Source organism: Siphateles boraxobius, unplaced genomic scaffold, assembly GCF_051911475.1.
Source record: "Siphateles boraxobius isolate OS27281-9 unplaced genomic scaffold, OSU_SipBor_1 25, whole genome shotgun sequence".
Lineage (NCBI taxonomy): Eukaryota > Metazoa > Chordata > Actinopteri > Cypriniformes > Leuciscidae > Siphateles > Siphateles boraxobius.
Window position 1 is genome coordinate 30,731,427 of NW_027508866.1, and position 18,081 is coordinate 30,749,507.

The window sequence follows — 18,081 nt, forward strand, 5'->3', positions numbered from 1 at the left end:
TGTTGTTGATATTTTTGAGTTGTGGTTTGATGAGCTGTTTGATGCTAATGTATTTGTTGTACATTATTAGCTGTTGGTTTCCTTATTTTTAATAGACTGGCAAGATCTCAGCAGACAGTTTTCTGAAAAAATTTTTTTGAGTGGGAGGCTGTGCGATTTGAGTTGGACAATATATGCAAGGAAGAACCCATCAACTGTCCTGCGTGCACCCCTGAAATGCTTGCAGTTTCAGTTGATGGAAACCGCAAGCATTACCGTTTCAAGAATGCTGCTAGGTACTCCAAACTGTGTATCACAGTGTTTGTATTAATAGGAAAACATAACTCTTTAATGTGTGAACCAAGAAATCTCAGATTATAAGTTATCATAAATTGTTGTCCATCACCAATTGTTGTTTTTTGTTTTTTTAGATCTGAGGAACAGGCCATCTTTGAAGGCGTCTTCATAGCCAAGAACGAAGACGTGAAAAGATTTGTGGACCACATTCACAACAAAACCAAACATGTAAAATTTTGTAAAACCTCTTTCCGAAGAGTTTGTTTAGGAGAGTCTTATTTTCATCCACCATTTTCCATATTGTAGGTCAGTGGAAGAGGTGTTTGTGGAGGCAGGGGCGTCATGCAAGCCAAAATTCTGGGGGGGCACAATCTGAGACGTTGCAATTGTTTTCTGACGGGTTATATGGATCATGTTAGGAGGGGACAGGGGGTTTCTCCCCCTGAAAATTTTTAAATTCTGGCTGCTAAACATATGCATTTCAATGCAGTTTGGGAGGGACAGAAATATCTTAACGGAGCCAGCAGCAACCCTCCTCTATCTGAGGACTAAGTTAAAGTATCTATTTTGTAAGGTTATGCAAAAGACAGGTTGAATTATGGAACTGTAAGCTCAAATTCAAAAGCTTTTGAAGTCTACTTCATTAAAGCATGTTTACACACACACTTACTGTACACTTAGGCCTACTACACCTTATTTTAAAAACAGTAACGTTACCATTGCAGTTTTTATGTTATGATTTCAAAGTGGTATGTGACCTAAACGATCTTACATTAAAGGTACATAAAGGTGCTGAGGTCTGACTTTGTGGTACTCTGAAGTTATTTTAATATTAATATGATGAAGGACTTTGAAAGAAGTTTGACAGATTTCAGTGCTGAATAAGGTTAACACTACCCTGTTTATTTGAAAATGGTTAATATTTGACAGAAATGTAAAAAAGTAATCAAATCAAATGTAATATGTAACATTACTTTAGTAAAATCATACAATACTGTAGTTACACTGCTCATTATTATATTTTAAATAAGGAACTTGTAAAGAGTACAAATTGTATGGCAGGCAGTAACGTTAGCCAACTAGTTAACGGTTAGACTAGGCTAGCTATCGATAACGTTACACTGACACAACTTAAGTTAATGCTCTGAATTCGCAGCTAATAAATCCATAACTTTTTGATCAAGTTAAAATTTCCAGGTCAACCACAAATAATCCCACTACCTTTTAATATCATCCGATAACTAATTCAATGCCGATTTGTTGCTTTGCCCAATTACCACTTCAAGACCATCTGTAGAACATTGCCAGCTCAACGTGCGAGACGAGCGAGTTGCTTGAAAATACACAGCAAAGATTCTAGCGCTACGCGCGTAGCAATCTAGATTTGATATACACAGACACCATATTAGGAAAAAGGGGCGGGCTGATGCTGACCGATTTATTACACATCCAGAAGAATACATTTGAGTCGTTATAGGCTCTGGTAATTATGGAGCATAATAGGAATAAAGTTGACAAAAAATTATCAGGGAGGAAAAATCTGAGGGGGCACGTGCCCCCTCACTTTGAATGAGCATGACGCCACTGGGCTTATCGCTACCAGATTTTTGGCCCTATTATTTACCATACCAAATAAGACCACTTAGGACGTGGATTGATGCTGACTCCCCTGTGCCATGGCGGGCCTTAGAAACTAATATTATTCACCCATTGCGTCTACAGGATTTACCTTTTACTGGGATACCTAAGAAAGTTTTGGAAAAGTTTGGTCCAATTATATGTCATTCTATCAAAACCTGGAGAGTGGCAGAAAGGATCATGGGAGCTTCAAATTCCTACTGTGAATCCACCCCCATTTGGCATAATAGTAATCTCTGTATGGGTAACAAACCCTTTGTTTCCAAATGCTGGGCTAAATGTGGGGTTTATACCCTGAAAGATATGTACAGTGATTATGGGCTTAAATCCTTTCAGAGTCTAAAGGAGGAATTCTCTCTTCCAGGATTTTCCTTCTTTTTGTATCTAAGTTTGAGGTCTGCGCTAAAAGCCTATGGAGTACCCTGGTCAACAAAAGTATCTTCTCATCCTATGATAGACTGGATAGATTCCAGTATGGCTTCTAGAGGTATTGTGAGCATAATTTATAAATCGCTTGTTGTACGACAGTACGCGAACATTCCGACTGAGCATCTTAACACCATGGTTGACTGGGACACTGCCTGGGGAAATTGTTTTGCTACCTCAAAAAATCCAGCCCACCAAATGATACATTATAAGCTAATTTATAAGGCATATGCCACACCCTGTTTACTAAATAAAATGAAAAGAAAGTCTGATCCTTTCTGTCACCTGTGTAACAACGCACATTTAGGTACATATATGCATATGTTCCGGGACTGTTCTCGAATCGTGCCGTTCTGGTCTTCAGTCCAGGACCTACTGACAGATCTTCTTAGGATTCCGTTACAAAAGGACCCTCTGGTTTTTCTTTTGCTGGACGATTGCTCACTGTCACTGTCTGTCAATCAAAAGAGGATTCTGTCCGCTGTTTTTACTGCTGCTAAAAAGGTTATCCTAAAACTGTGGGTGGAACCAACTATCCCAGCTATGTCTGTCTGGATGTCCTATTTGATGGACATTGCTCTTTTGGAGTGTACCACAGCTAAAGTGCTCGGCACCAACAGAATTACAACACAATTTTGGCGGGACCTTATTGAGACTTTATCAAAAAGACTCTGAGTTCCTTCTATATATAATTTTGTCTAATTATATTGTAATTTCCTGTCATATGTATTTATTTCTTTTATTATTTATATTTAGTCTTATGATTATGGGCGGATCTTGGGCTTTGTTGTATATAGTTATACACACAAAATGTTTAATAAATAAAGAATCACAAAAACACTGAAGTTGTCCACACTGCACAGTGAATCTCTCATTTATCAAGTCAAGACTTTGTTTATGAGGGGATTTGCGAAAGGATAAAGCTCATGCTGATTCTGAACATACATTTTAAGCGAATTCTCCGCACGTTGACTCTAAAATGCCTCTGATTTGCCACTGTGTTCATGCGCTTAATATACATGTCTGTGATGGGCTATAATGCTCAACGCGGAAAAAACACAAATAGTTTTGTTTCGTTTTTTTTTTTATAATATTGTGTCCTCCAGTGCCCGGACTCGACTGGACTGACAAGTCCGAGTTTATTTAAAATTGGACTCGAGTCCGGACTCGTGAACTCCTATCCCTGCTCGGCCACTTTAACTCCGCAATGCGTATCATTCCACAAGGCCGCCCTTTCATTTTGCATCTCCTCTCACTTACCTCTTCGGTTCACATGCTAGAGGTCCTCATTTCCACATCTCAGATGTGCCGCGACAAACTCAGGTTATGAACGACTTTCCTAAAACAGTGGAACGGCCTATCTTTTTTCTATAACAATCTCGTTCTTTCTCCAGTCGATATCAAATTATTCACAGATGCGGCCCCCTCAATCGGCTTCGGGGGTTTCTACCAAGGATGCTGGTTTTTGTCTCCATGGCCCCCCCAACTCCAGGACACAACTCAGTCCTCAGCACTATTTGAGCTTTACCCTCATGTAGTAGAAGCTTTCCTATGGGGAAAAGGATGGGCCAGCAGTGTTTTAGTGTTTTAGTGCATCGCAACAACGAAGCTACCGTTCAATGCATTAATAATGACCGCTCCCATTCCCCCGCTCTAATGTCACTCTTAAGACGCCTAATTTGGATCTCAGCATGCGATCAAATTATCATAATTGCTAAACAGACACTGGCTCCTGAGGCGGACCAATCCCCAACTCCAGTACCTCACTATTCAGAACTAATATTCCCATAACCCTTTCTCCCTCCAGCGAGCGTTGATCTCCCAGCGGACGTAGTATGCTTTTGTTTCCTCTTTCTTTGTCCAGCAATCATTAGTCTCCCAGTGGACGCAGCAAGAACTCTCCCTGTAGAGCACTCATGTTTCCTCTCTCTCTGTCCAGCGAGCATTAGTCTCCCAGCGGACGTAGCATGCAACTAGGTTTCCTCTTTCTCTGTCCAGTGAGCATTGGTCTCCCAGCGGACGTAGCATGCATCTGTTTTTCTTTCTCCGTCCAGGGAGCATTGGTCTCCCAGCGGACATAGCATGCATCTAGGTTTCCTCTTTCTCTGTCCAGCGAGCATTGATCTCCCAAGAGACGTAGCATGCATCTGTTTTTCTATCGACCAACAACATTCTTTTAAATAGACTCGAAAATTATGTTGGCATTAGTGGAATTGCACTAGCATGGTTTAAATAATACTTATCTGACCGTTATCAGTTCAGGTAGCAGTAAATGAAGAGATTAGTTGCCTCAGCTTTGCCTCATTAGTTTTCACTTTTATGCTGATGATTTTATGCACTTTTATGCAGCTCTATATTTCTTCACGCCCTGACGAAACTTACCAATCCACAAAATTAATGGAAAGCATAGCTGATATAAAAACTGGATGACTAGTAATTTCCTACTACTTAAATCTAAAAAAACAGAGATTCTTATAATTGGACAAAAAACTTTCTCACGTAATAACCTAGAATACTGTCTACCACTTGATGGCTGCTCTGTCAAGTCTTCGTCGTCTGTTAGGAACCTGGGTGTGCTCTTTGATACCAATCTTTCATTTGAAAGTCACGTGTCTAGTAAAACCAGACTGATCTCATGAAATGGCGTATGTATGACACGACAATTCGTATTTCCATTTTTGGCGTGCTATCAACACGCATAATCGCTTTTCAGCGTGTTTATCAACGCCTTTGACTTAACGTTATATTACTGTATTATGTATATATAGATATATGACCTACCCCAACCCCGTCCCTAAACCTACCCGTCACTGGGGTTAATACCATTTATGAGTGTTCTCCTACCATCCTAGGAAAAAAAATATCGCTCCACAGATGTAGATATAGATTTTGCTTCGTTTCGCTCGGACATTTAACGGCGTACACATACACGCGGAATCACTCGGACATTTAATGGCGTAGACATACACGCAAAAGATTTCGGCGTGGACATACACGCGGATAGCTCAAAATGCGTATAGATAACACGCCACTTGACTTGAAAGTGGCGTGTATGTTTACGCAAAGTCATGATGTCATGTTGAGTAAAACTGCATTTTTTCATCTTAAAAAAATATATCTAAATTATGTCATATGCGCTCAATGAAAAATGCAGAAGTTAATACATTCTTAATACATAGACTACAGTTGGTCCAAAATGCAGCCGCTAGAGTTCTTACCAGAACCAGGAAGTATGACCATATTAGCCCGGTTCTGTCAACACTGCATTGGCTCCCTATTAAGTGCCAGCCTCATCAGCCCTGTGAAGGCCTCATGGACACCTCAACAAACTCGTCTCCATAGCGGCGTGATGATGGAACTGGATAAATATTGTAAAAGTTCTGATCCCATCTTCTGACCTATAATGCAGCCTAAATCATAATCATACACTCTTAGTTCATTGGCCAAAGGAGGACGGGCCCCCTGACTGAGCCTGGGTTCTCCCGAGGTTTTTTTTCTATTCTGTCACCTGATGGAGTTTTGGTTCCTTGCCACTGTCGCCTTTCTTTGCCTGTGTCGCCATTGGCTTTTTGCTTAGTTGGGGACATTTAATTTTATATTTAACAATACTATTGAAACATTATTTTCCTGTTACTGCTGTAAAGCTGCTTTGAATCAATCTGTATTGTAAAAAGTACTATATAAATAAAGGTGACTTGACTTGTTTTTCTGTCTCCATCCAGCGAGCATTGGTCTCCCAGCAGACGTAGCATGCATCTAGGTTTCCTCTTTCTCTATCCAGCGAGCATTGGTCTCCCAGCAGACGTAGCGTGCATCTAGGCTTCGTCTTTCCCATCCAGCATGTATTGATTTCCCAGCGGACACAGCAAGAAATCTCCCGGCCGGGCTTCCAAAATGTGTCACTCCACCGCTTGCCGGTAGGGGCCTCCAGCCCAACGCTCTGAGCTGCTCCCGGGTCCTAAAAGCTACATGGGCGCTCTCGGTCGGCCGTCTTTGACCTCACTGCTCCCCACCCATCGGTCGGCAGAGCTCACCGGTTCGACGCCGTGCGCTACTCCCGTCAAGCCACGGCGTGAGCCCCCCCCCGATCAGGCATTCCCAAATCTTGCTGCTCCTCATTCATCAGCCAGTAGGGCCAGTCCGCCTAGCGCTGTGAGCTGCTCCTGCCAGAGGCAACACGAGCCCTCCTGGTCAGGCGGCATAAATCACGCTGTCCCTCATTTATCGGCTGGTAGGGCTCGCCTGTCCGACGCCGTGAGCTGCTCCTGTCAAGAAATGGCGCAAGCCCTCCCGACTGGTTGTTCCAATTACGACTGCTCCCCGTTTCCTGAGCCAGCAGGCCCTCCTGGTCAAGCAACCAGGCTCATTCTCAAAATGTCAGCCTGCTAAATCTCTGCATTTGGGGGGTCTTTAGTCTGGCGGCTGTCCTTTGCTCTTTTTGCTTTTGGGGGAGTACTCTGGGTTCGGGCAAAATACACATATTTTTGTGAAATTATGTGAATAATCAGTAATCAGTGATCATCTCCATCTCTCACTTAAAGAAGCTTCACACTCCAACCAACCTGATTATTCTCTCTCTGGCTGTGGCCGACCTGCTTGTTGGACTTGTCATGCCCATAGAGGCCACCAGACTTATTGAGACGTGTTGGTACTTTGGAGACACTTTATGCAGACTCTATTCAATATTTATTGAGATGCCTCTTTCAGCATCTCTCAGTAATTTAGTTTTAGTTGCTGTTGATCATTATGTGGCTGTGTGTCACTCTTTAATGTACCCACAGAAAATTACCACAACTAAAACTTTAATAAGCATCTGTCTCTGCTGGTTTTGCTCCTCAGGTTATATGACTGCCTTGGTAATTAATAGCGGAAATGTAGACACTTCACACAGAACAGACATGTGTTATGGAGAGTGTTATGTTATGATGGGATTTGCCTGGATAGTCACTGATCTGTTCATGTCTTTTAATTTTCCTTGTATCGTGATCATAACTTCATATTTGAGGATTTTTTATGTAGTACATCAGCAAGTGAGAGTTATAAACTTTCTGAAGGGTGGTAAATGTGTAATGGAAGGTTCAGTGAGGAGAAAATCTGAGAGTAAAGCTGCTCTGACATTAGGAATCATTGTGACAGTTTATTTGCTGTGCTATATTCCATACTATATCTGTTCTATATCAGTAATCTCTTCCACAACCATAAATATTTTGACATGGGTCTTGTACACAAACTCAGGTCTGAATCCTCTGTTCCCTTTCGTTGTCACTCCGAGTTACGTCGGATGACGACGAATGGGGTTTCGCTTAGAAAGCCTATCAACTTCGAGTATTACAAAACGAGCCAATGGCAAAGAAATGCCATGGGTCTGCGGAATTTGCTTAGCATATCTCCACCCTACATCGTGGGTATAAAAGGAAGACGCTGGCAACATGCAGATATGTTTTCGCTTCGGAGCCAAGTTAATCCTTCGTTCCACAAGCCATCTCTGGACTGTCAGCTTTACAGACGAGCGAGATTCTCTGGTGTTGGTGTGATGGCAATCTCCCGGCGAGTGCGCACTTCCTGCTTATCTGTGCTGTGGTTTGCCAGTGAGTGTGTTTCTCCCCGGGCGCTTCAACACTCTCAGAGTTTCTTTTCTCTCACAAAGTGCTTGCACGCGGCACGTCTTTTTAAAGATGCATCGCCCGTGCACTTCTGGTTGCGGTAGACTGGTAGCCGACTTTGATGGGCACGAGCGCTGCATAGTGTGTTTGGGCATTGATCACACTAGAGCAGCGCCCGTGGATGCGTTATGTTCTCACTCGTGGATTTCCTTTTGCGCTCCTGAGGAGGATACCATGTCTATTGCAGCATCACAAGGTGGGTCTAATTCTCTTGGAAGTGACGACTCGTCACAGCTGCCACCTTCCGGTGTGCATACGGATGTGCTCGAGTCCGATCCGGAGATGACGGCCATGCTTTCCCGGGCCGCCGCGAGCATCGGTTTAGAGTGGACCCCTCCACCCTGTCCAGAGCGCTCGCGGTTGGATGATTGGTACTTGGGTAAGGCCGCGGACACTCGTCCGCGTCAAAACCCAATACCTTTCTTCCCGGACGTGCATGATGAGATCTCGAAGTCCTGGAAGACCCCCATGTCTTCCTGTGACCGCTCGTTGATCTCATCTGCCTTTCCTCCCCTCGATGAGGCGGCTGCCCGTGGGTACACTGGGCTCCCCCCGGTTGAACGCTCTGTTCCGATGCAACTGTGTCCTCAGAGCGCTTCTTCTCGTGGTGAGCCTAAGCACCCATCCAAAGCCTGTAGATATTTGTCTACGCTAGTGGCGAAGTCTTACAGAGCGGCGGGACAGGCACCCACCTCTTTGCGTGACATGGCCATTCTGCAGGTCTACCAGGCCCAGATGCTCAGGGACATGCACGAGGGTAGGACTCCTCTGTCCCAGAGCCGGATGACAGCAAGCACTGTCCCCGGACCGTGCCGCTCTCATCCCCCTCTGTCGCCAGACCCCTGGCAGAGCAGACCCCCATGGAACGTTCGTCCTTCCCTGGTCTCCTCTGTCAGGACGCGGTCAATGACTATGCCCCGACACTGGGCCGCTATGCCGTCCACGTCCGGAACAGTCATTCCGCCTCGCTGCCCCACCGACGGGAAGTCGGTGGTTCGCATGACCCAGCTAGTAAAGTTCTTGGGAGCCTGGCTAGAGCTTCCCAACCTGTCCCGCTGGGTCGCGCGAACGATCAGGCTCGGCTACGCGATTCAGTTTGCGCCGACTCCTCCCCGCTTCAGGGGAGTTCGCTCCACTATGGTCGTTGGCAATGCCCCATCATGAGAGCGGAGGTTGCCACCCTGCTGGCGAAGGGTGCGATCGAGACTGTCCCTCCAGCCGAAATGAGGTCCGACTTCTACAGCCCGTACTTCATTGTCCCGAAGAAAACCGGTGGGTTACGGCCAATCCTGGACCTGCGCGTGCTGAACCTCTCCCTTCACAGGCTCCCGTTCAAGATGCTCACTGCCAAGCGCATTTTCGTATGTGTACGGCCCCATGATTGGTTTGCAGCGATCGACCTGAAGGACGCCAGCACCTTCGCCCGCCACCTCCTCTTATAGAGTCAAAAGCATCTGAGGTCGCTTCGTGCCATTCATATCCCCAGAGCTCTGAGCTGTGTAGCCGACAAGCTCTCACGGTTTCAGCTCCTCCCGGGAGAATGGAGGCTCAATCCCCGGTCGGTTCAGCTGATTTGGGACCAGTTCGGGGACGCACAGATAGATCTGTTTGCCTCTCGCGACTCGACCCATTGCGCCCAGTATTATTCCCTGACCAGGGGCACGCTTGGCACGGATGCTCTGGCTTACAGCTGGCCGCAGGGCCGCAAATATGCGTTTCCCCCAGTAAGCCTCCTTGTGCAGACCTTGCGCAAGGTCAGGGACGACGAGGAGCAGGTCATTCTGTTTGCGCCTTACTGGCCCACCCGGACCTGGTTCTCCGAACTAGTTCTCCTCGCGACAGCACCTCCCTGGCCGATCCCTCTGAGGAAGGACCTCCTTTCTCAGGGACGGGGCACCCTGTGGCACCCTCGTCCCGATCTTTGGAACTTTCACGTGTGGCTCCGGGATGGGACGAGGCAGGTGGTGGCTACCATCGCTTCCGCTAGAGCATCGTCCACGAGACATCTCTATGCGTTGAAGTCGAACCTCTTCGTCAACTGGTGCTCTTCTCACCGAGAAGACCCCCGGAGATGTTCGATCAGTGTCGTGCTTTCCGTCCTACAAGATGGGTTGGAGCGAAGGCTGTCTCCCTCCACCCTAAAAGTCTATGTCACTGCCATTGCCGCACAGCATGACTTTGTTGAAAATAAGTCTTTGGGGAGGCACGACCTGATCGTCAGGTTCTTGAGAGGAGCGAGGAGACTGAATCCTCCTCGCCCTTCTCTCGTTCACTCTTGGGACCTCGCAGTGGTTCTAACTGCCCTGCGGAGTGCTCCCTTTGAGCCTATTCAATCAGTGGAGCTTAAGTTCCTATCAATGAAGACAGCGCTCCTGGTTTCACTGGCCTCCATCAAGAGAGTAGGGGACCTGCACGCATTCTCCGTTGACGAAGCGTGCCTGGAATTCGGGCCGGCTTACTCTCACGTGATCCTGAGACCCCGGCCTGGTTATGTGCCCAGGGTTCCTACCACTCCCTTCCGGGACGTCGGCGCCAGTGTCTATTGCCTGCGCGTCGGCTAGGTGCCTCCCGTGTGCATGGTCCCTCCCTGAGCGACCCCCACATGTGTATTTCCAGTGTAAGCCTCTCTGAGCATGTGTCTTTCCCTTGGCAAGCCACCTTGCCACCCCTGGGGTTGAAATATTCCACCTGTGGCTGGACAACCCAGTGTTCTCCATATGCATCCTTCGGGGCATATGTGTATTCTCTAAGTCCCCCCCTCTGGGTTGGCATTAATTGCATATTCCCCTAAACCTTGGGATATGCTCCCCAGTGTACCTTGGTATTCCTGTGCTAAATAGGAGTTCCTTCATCCGTGCCAGTCTCACGACAGGGATCTCAGATTTACGCAGGGCACTGGAAGACAGCCGAGAAGGTGGCGTGATTAGACTGGTAACCCCACTTGTCATCATCCGATGTAACTCGGAGTGACAACGAAAGGGAACGTGTCGGTTACGTATGTAACCCTCCTTCCCTGAGTAGGGAATGGAGACGTTACGTCTGCCTGCCACTTTGTGCTGTACCGCGGGGATCGCCTGAAGCTCAGTCTTGGCTCCTCAGCGAAGGAACATATCTGCTGGTTGCCAGCGTCTTCCTTTTATACCCACGAGGTAGGGCGGTGATACGCTATGCAAATTCCGCAGACCCATGGCATTTCTTTGCCATTGGCTCATTTTGTAATACTCAAAGTTGATAGGCTTTCTAAGCGAAACCCCATTCGTCGTCATCCGAAGTAACGTCTCCGTTCCCTACTCAGGGAACGAGGATTACATACGTAACCGAGACGGTCTATGCTTTATTTTATGCCCGGTTTAAAAAGAGAGTGAAACACATCCTAACTCTGAAAATATTTCAGCCTGCATCATCTCTGGTCGATATTTTTACAAAACATCAATTGTAATTAAATTGGTAAAACTGTCACTCTGAGAGCAATTTCACATAAACTGCATTATTGTTAATAAGTAATAACTAAATGTAGATCAAACGTTTATGTTTATAATTTACCCTACATGTATCTGAATAGTATAGTTTGTTTTATATAGTATGCTTTCTGTATAATTCTTACACTGATTCAAGTGGCATGGAAATTATTTAGAGTGTCACTCTTGCATTCAATAAAGACAACATTTCTCTGCATTTCAAAAGAGCCTACCACATTGTTTCCAACATAAACAGTTGTTAACTTTTCACAGTATTACCACGCATTGTAAAGGCAGAGTGCTAGACTTTTTTCTGTCCATAGCTCATTGATGTCACCATGTACACATGCATAGGCATTTTCCAACTCTGGAACAGAGTGCTTCTTGAAGAGCAATGCCGGTTTTCTGAAGTCAGCACAAAAAAGAAGATTTTAACATGGTACCACATCATGAATCATTCTGTTTCTATGTTACTGTGATCCAAGCCCAAACAAAAGTCATCATAAATCAGGTAAAGACATAGGGGGAAAAATCATGAAGAGGCAAATACTCTATAAATGGATAATATATATTTTTTCCACATTAATTTTTATTTTGTACTTTATACAACAGATGACATCATACAATAAACACAATAAACACTGCGTGGTGGGACCGGAATGTCACCTGCCACTGATCCCCTACCCACCAGCGAACCAACCCAACACAGGCCCATAGAGGACAGACACACAAACCCATATACACCAACATGTATTCATCAGTACAGAGAGAGAGGGAAGAAAAAAAAACATTTTTGGGGGGGCTCAAGCCTCCAGATCAGGGAACACGTTAAGGGAATCAACCAGCCTCAGGAAGGGGTTCCACGTCCCCAGAAATGTTGAAATGGAGCCGTTAAATGAGGATCTGAGCTTTTCCAGCTTCAGATTGTCAAGCACCTCTTTAACCCAACAGTCGTGTGTAGGGGGGCGGGGAAGCTTCCAGTTTAGCAGAATCAGGCTTCGAGCTAGCAAGGATGCAAATGCCAGGGCCCGCTTCGGCGCCACAGGGAGTCTACTATCTGGGGAGATACCAAAAATGCCTGACAAAGGGCTGGGAGGGATAGAGATGGATCTATTAATAATGTCTGGATTTAAGTAAGTGTAGCGGATGGACAATCTCATTATGACTCACTCATTCCAACATGCCAAAAACTTTTTAGCCCCTGACTTTGGCCAGGTAACTCACTAGGATCGCGCCAAAGGGTCTGGGGCCCAAATTGCCCATTGACACCTTTATGGCAGGACAGTGTTTACACAAATGTCCATAAACCAGAATGCGGGAGCTTCAAACAACTCCTATCGCCCACAACACCCTTTATGACAGGAAAGAATTTCTGGGGTGAAGACTTAACAACGCACACGCACACACAACCAAACTTTCTTGTAGTGAAACCTAGAATATGTGTAATTCTGAAAAGTATACAATATATTCATGTATGCCTTTGTGTTTCTGCTCTGTACCAAGCCTAGTTATGATTTTATAAACATGTAGCCAAACTCTTAGTGCTCATATCAAACTCTAAGAGTATATACCCACCTTTATATTTGCAAAACATACATTTCTTGGTACCGAATTAATCCTCTCGGTCTGCTTTAGCTAAAAATATATATTAGGTTATGATAAAATGTATTACACTATGTTTCCCATTCTTGATAGTAGAAAGGGGCGAAGTCTGATACCACCATAAACCATGCAAATTAGGTTGTCAGAAGAAACAAATAAATCTATTCCCGCCCAAGATTGCCGAATGTCATTGGTCAGTTTGCTCCTGAGGAGGTTTGGACCATCCTTTTTGAAAAGATGAGGGCACAGACTCCTCACGGTCTCTTGTCTTCTCTTCGTGATCCTCGGACGATTTCAGTTCTCTCTTCCTTTGTGTTTGAGTTCTAGCTTTTCTTATTTTCTTTTTCTTATTATAGTTCTTTTCTTTGTTTTAAACCTTGTGCCTAAGTCGTGAAACAGACTTAGCCTGATTTCCAGCAACTACATCTCTACAACTAGAATCTCCCGGGAGATACACGCACTCCGAAACCAGTTCCAGGACGCACAAGGACTACACACCCACGCAGCCTTGTTTCAGCCACACAAAGGTCTATAATACAAGTAGTCTATTTATTTCCATCGAAATCTAAATGTGTTTAGAGCTGTTTATCCCTGCTTTAAGGTGTGTGATTTCTGGATGGTTCTTAAGGGTAAACTGTTTTGTGAAGTTTGCTATTTCTGTGATCTGCTTTCTCTCTCTTCCTTTCCTTACTTCCGTTATTCATTATTCTGTATATTTTCATTGTTATATGTAATTTGTGCTATAGCTTCATTTATTAAACCCTCATTATACTCTTTATTGTCTCTGACTGTTGCTCATCAAACAAAGCCTCTTAAATGTGTGATCCTAAGATACAAGCTTGATAAATACTTTAATTAGTGATATTATCAGAAAGGTATTCCTCATAAACCGAGGGATAGCTTTTCCTGATAGTGATTAGAATAATTCTTTTCGCGAAATTGATCAGAGAATCGTCATCAGGTTCGATGGACGAACTGACCAGGCGAAACGCAGTTAGTTCTCTTTAAAGGATATTCTAAAAATTGATATAGCCTATCTGTATATTATATATATATTCATAATTGATTATTATTCGTTGTGGTCAATTGTTTATATATATATATATATATAGATACAGGCACATGGACTATACAGTCACTTTTTGGGCAATTTAAAATTGTAGGTGATAACTCATAACCCGTATGATCAGTTATTGATGGTGAATTATTGATTATTGATTACACATTCCCCCCATTTGAGCGAATTTACTCTAAAGATTTGGTGGAGAATGCAGGCATTTTAAGCTTTGTTTTGTGAAGCAAATCAGTGTCAATTTGTGTGTAATGTTGTAATTTTTGTGCACGAACTCCGAGAAGTGAGAAACCGCGACGTGACTGAAGAACTGTAAAGGCACAAAGCCGATTTCAGTTCAAGTACATTGGCAGCGGCTAAAAATGTCCAAAATTTTTTGCCACTGTTAACCCTCTGAGGTCTGCTATCTCGCCAGCGTGATAGTCTCGCTTTTTTTCTTATCAGTACAAAAGAGACTCAAAATACTCTGTTGATTTAGATTTTACATATTTGTGTTATACATCGTTCGATCCTGTTAAGTGTCTATTTTTGTGTATACTCACAATATAAACAAAGTATTGTGCTTTTAGTCAAATAAAGAAAAATAAACATGATGCTAGTTTTGCCTTCTCTCTGTCAGTGAAGTCTATTCTGAAACATGTCCTAAAATTAACTGTAATTCCGTGAATACTTGTCATACAGGCACGAGTGTTTTTCCATAATGAAGCTTGAACTCTCTTCTTTTAAATGAATTAATTTATATAAAAAAACAAATATTCTCAGTTTATGTAATCTGTATGAAAAGAGAGAGATGTCAGTCTTTTTCTTTCCAGCTCATTATACCTGATTACGCGTTTATGTGCCACGCCCACTGAGAGCGCGTGGTATTCAAACGCAAATGATCTAAGGCAAGCCATGCAAACATGCCAACTCCCACCAGCTGGTTTATAAAACACATCATGTTTAATAAAAACTTGCACTTTACCTCGTCTTGCAAACTGTGAGGAATAATACTATCATAATAATACTAATAACCCTGGAAAATGTACCAGAAGTGCTGGTAGTTTCATTTCGAGGAGCAACGGATCCAGCTAATGTAGTAAGTAATTTATTCTTAAGTGCTTTGTTCTAATTGCGATACTGAATAGTGTCTGTAAACCGCAAAAAGACTGTTTAAATATGAATTGCTTGTCTGTGTGTAGGCTAAATGATGAATGAACGGCACAGGCGCACGCGCGTTGTTTACTACAGTTATACAGCGCGTGTCTGTGCCGTTCATTCACTCTCACACCTACATTAGTTAACATTTTATTTTTACATGAACACATCCAAACTATATTGCTATAGCCTACTAAGATGAATAAGTATGATAATAATGATGCTGCTCACAGGCACACTTAGGACGAGAGCACGAGAGTGCCAGGCGTAGACGGGATGTCCAGACTGTAAAACCTAATAAAGGTGTGGGGGGTGGCCCATCCTGCTGCATCGCAGACCTCTTGGATTGGGGCACCCGAGAGGAGGGCTCTAGAGGACGCCATGCCTCTGGTTGAATGAGCCCTCTCGGCCAAAGGTGAAGGCAGACTGCGCACCTGGTAGGCCAAGGAAATAGCATGGACTATCCAGTTGCTGATGGTCTGTTTGGAGGCGGGAAGACCCTTCTTGGGCGACCCAAAACACACCAGCAACTGGTCTGACTTCCGGCATGAAGCCCTACGGAGGAAACGTACGACCAACTGCTGTCTCCCCAGAGGCCCATCGGCCAGAGGAGCGTGGAAAGCCGCAATGGCAGCCACGTACACCTTGAGTGTGGACGGGGTAAGACCAGCTGAAAAGCGATCTTGGAGGAACTCCAGAACTGAAGCCACTGGGCAGTTAACTGGATCCACCTCACGCCCTCTACACCAATTGATAAAGACATTCCACTTTAAGCCGTACAATTTCCTCGTGGAGGGAGCTCTAGAGCTGAGTATGGTCTCCACTACTCCAGCTGATAGGCCGGCCTCTAGGTACTGTGCCCCCTCAGGGGCCAGACTCACAGCTTCCATAGCTCGGGCCGAGGGTGAAATATTGAGCCCTCTGCCTGTTTCAGCAGGTCCCTCCTGAGGGGAATCTCTCACGGAGGGCCGTCTAGGAGCGATACAATGTCTGAGAACCATACTCGGGCCGGCCACAACGGGGCTAACAGCAGTAGACTGATCCCGTCGCGACGGACCCTCTCTAGAACTCCCGGGAGCAGAGCAATCGGGGGAAATGCATACAGACGCAGCCTCGGCCACGTCTGCACCATGGCATCCAACCCCAGCGGGGCTGGATGAGTGAGGGAAAACCACAGTGGACAGTGGGTCATCTCTCGAGACGCGAATAGGTCCACTTCCACTGGGCCGAACCTCTGAGATATTGACTCCACCTCCTCGGGGTGGAGTCTCCATTCCCCGGGCCTCAGCCCCTGTCTCGACAGGATGTCTGCTCCCTGATTTTGACTTTCTGTGATGTATGTTGCTCTTAGAGATAACAGCTTCCCCTGGGACCACAGGAGGATCTGATGCGCCAGTCTGCATAGAGGGCGAGACCTCAGACCCCCCTGATGGTTTATATAGGTCACAACCGACATATTGTCTGACCTCACAAGGACATGATGACCTTTGAGGTCCGGCAGGAAGCTCCTCAGAGCTCGGAGCACCGCCAACATCTCCAGGCAGTTTATGTGCCAGGAGGAATGATGGTCCTGCCATAGGCCTGTCGTAAAGCGGCCGTCCATGACTGCGCCCCAGCCCCTGAGGAAGGCGACATGACGCTCCCAACACTGGACCTTGGGACAGAAACCAAGCTTTTTTCCACATAGATAGGGAACGAAGGCATCTGCGCGTAACCCTGATCATGCGGAACAGGTTCCCCCTCGGGGAGAACCCCTTGGTTTTCAACCACCACTGGAGGGCCCTCATGTGCAGCAGGCCAAATGGAATAATGTTGGACGCTGCTGCCATGAGCCGCAACACTCTTTGAAAATGTTTCACAGTAATGGCTTGGCCTAGCTTTATCCTGGACACTGTGGCCAGAATGGACTCGATTCGTGCAGGAGACAATCGTGCCCGAATCGTGACCGAGTCCCACACCATTCCCAGGAACGTGATTCTCTGGGCTGGTGTCAACACGCTCTGTTTCGTGTTGAGTCTCAACCCCAGGCTTTGAATGTGGGCAAGGACGACATCTCGATGCGGAACCGCCAGCTCTTGTGACTGGGCCAGAATCAGCCAGTCGTCGATATAATTGAGCACCCTGATGCCCTGGAGCCTCAGTGCTGCTAGAGCTGCATCCATACATTTGGTAAATGTGCGTGGGGAGAGAGCTAGGCTGAACGGAAGAACCCGATATTGGTACGCTTCGCCCCCGAAAGCGAACCTCAGGAACTTCCTGTGAGATGGAAGGATGGATATGTGGAAGTATGCGTCCTTTAGATCTATCTTGACATACCAATCCTCGGATTGAATTTGACTCACGATTGTGGGAATAGTGAGCATCTTGAACCTGAATCTCCTCAGAGAAAGATTCAAGTGTCTGAGATCTATTATTGGAGCCAACCCCTCATCCTTTTTGGGAACTATAAAGTAGCGGCTGTAAAACCCGGACTCCCTGTCAGGTGGAGGAATACGTTCTATAGCCTCCTTTACCAGCAGGGAGTTTACTTCCTGTTCCAATACCCGACCCTGCACTGGGTCGACTGCAGTCCAGACCACCCCGTTGAACCTTGGTGGGCGTAAACCGAACTGCAGCCTGTACCCCTTTTGAATGGTGAAATATTCGTGAGATTTTTCCATGCATCGAAATATTTTACCAAAGGAACCAGGCTCTCAAACCTGGTTTCGGGTACCAATCGGGATTCTTTCTCGACCCCCTGAAGCGGATCTCCGGCAGGGTTTGACCGAAAACAATTTTCGATGGGCGGACGCGATTGCTGCCTGGCCGC

General features: G+C 45.5%; 1 protein-coding gene across 1 annotated transcript; it reads left to right on the forward strand.

The window, feature by feature from the left end:
• Positions 1–1,869: 1,869 nt before the first annotated feature.
• On the forward strand, positions 1,870–11,442 carry LOC143749594 (trace amine-associated receptor 13c-like). Its single transcript, XM_077242027.1, has 4 exons — positions 1,870–2,326; positions 3,516–3,530; positions 6,856–7,598; positions 11,326–11,442. Exons 1-4 carry the CDS (start codon positions 2,095–2,097, stop codon positions 11,440–11,442), a joined length of 1,107 nt encoding a protein of 368 aa, XP_077098142.1. The 5' UTR covers positions 1,870–2,094.
• The last annotated feature ends 6,639 nt before the right edge of the window (positions 11,443–18,081 follow it).

Coding starts and splice junctions, on each gene's coding strand:
- LOC143749594 (XM_077242027.1), top strand. CDS start 2,095: ATGGGAGCTTCAAATTCCTACTGTGAATCCACCCCCATTTGGCATAAT. Junction 7,599..11,325: donor TGAATCCTCTGTTCCCTTTC/GTTGTCACTCCG, acceptor TACGTAACCGAG/ACGGTCTATGCTTTATTTTA.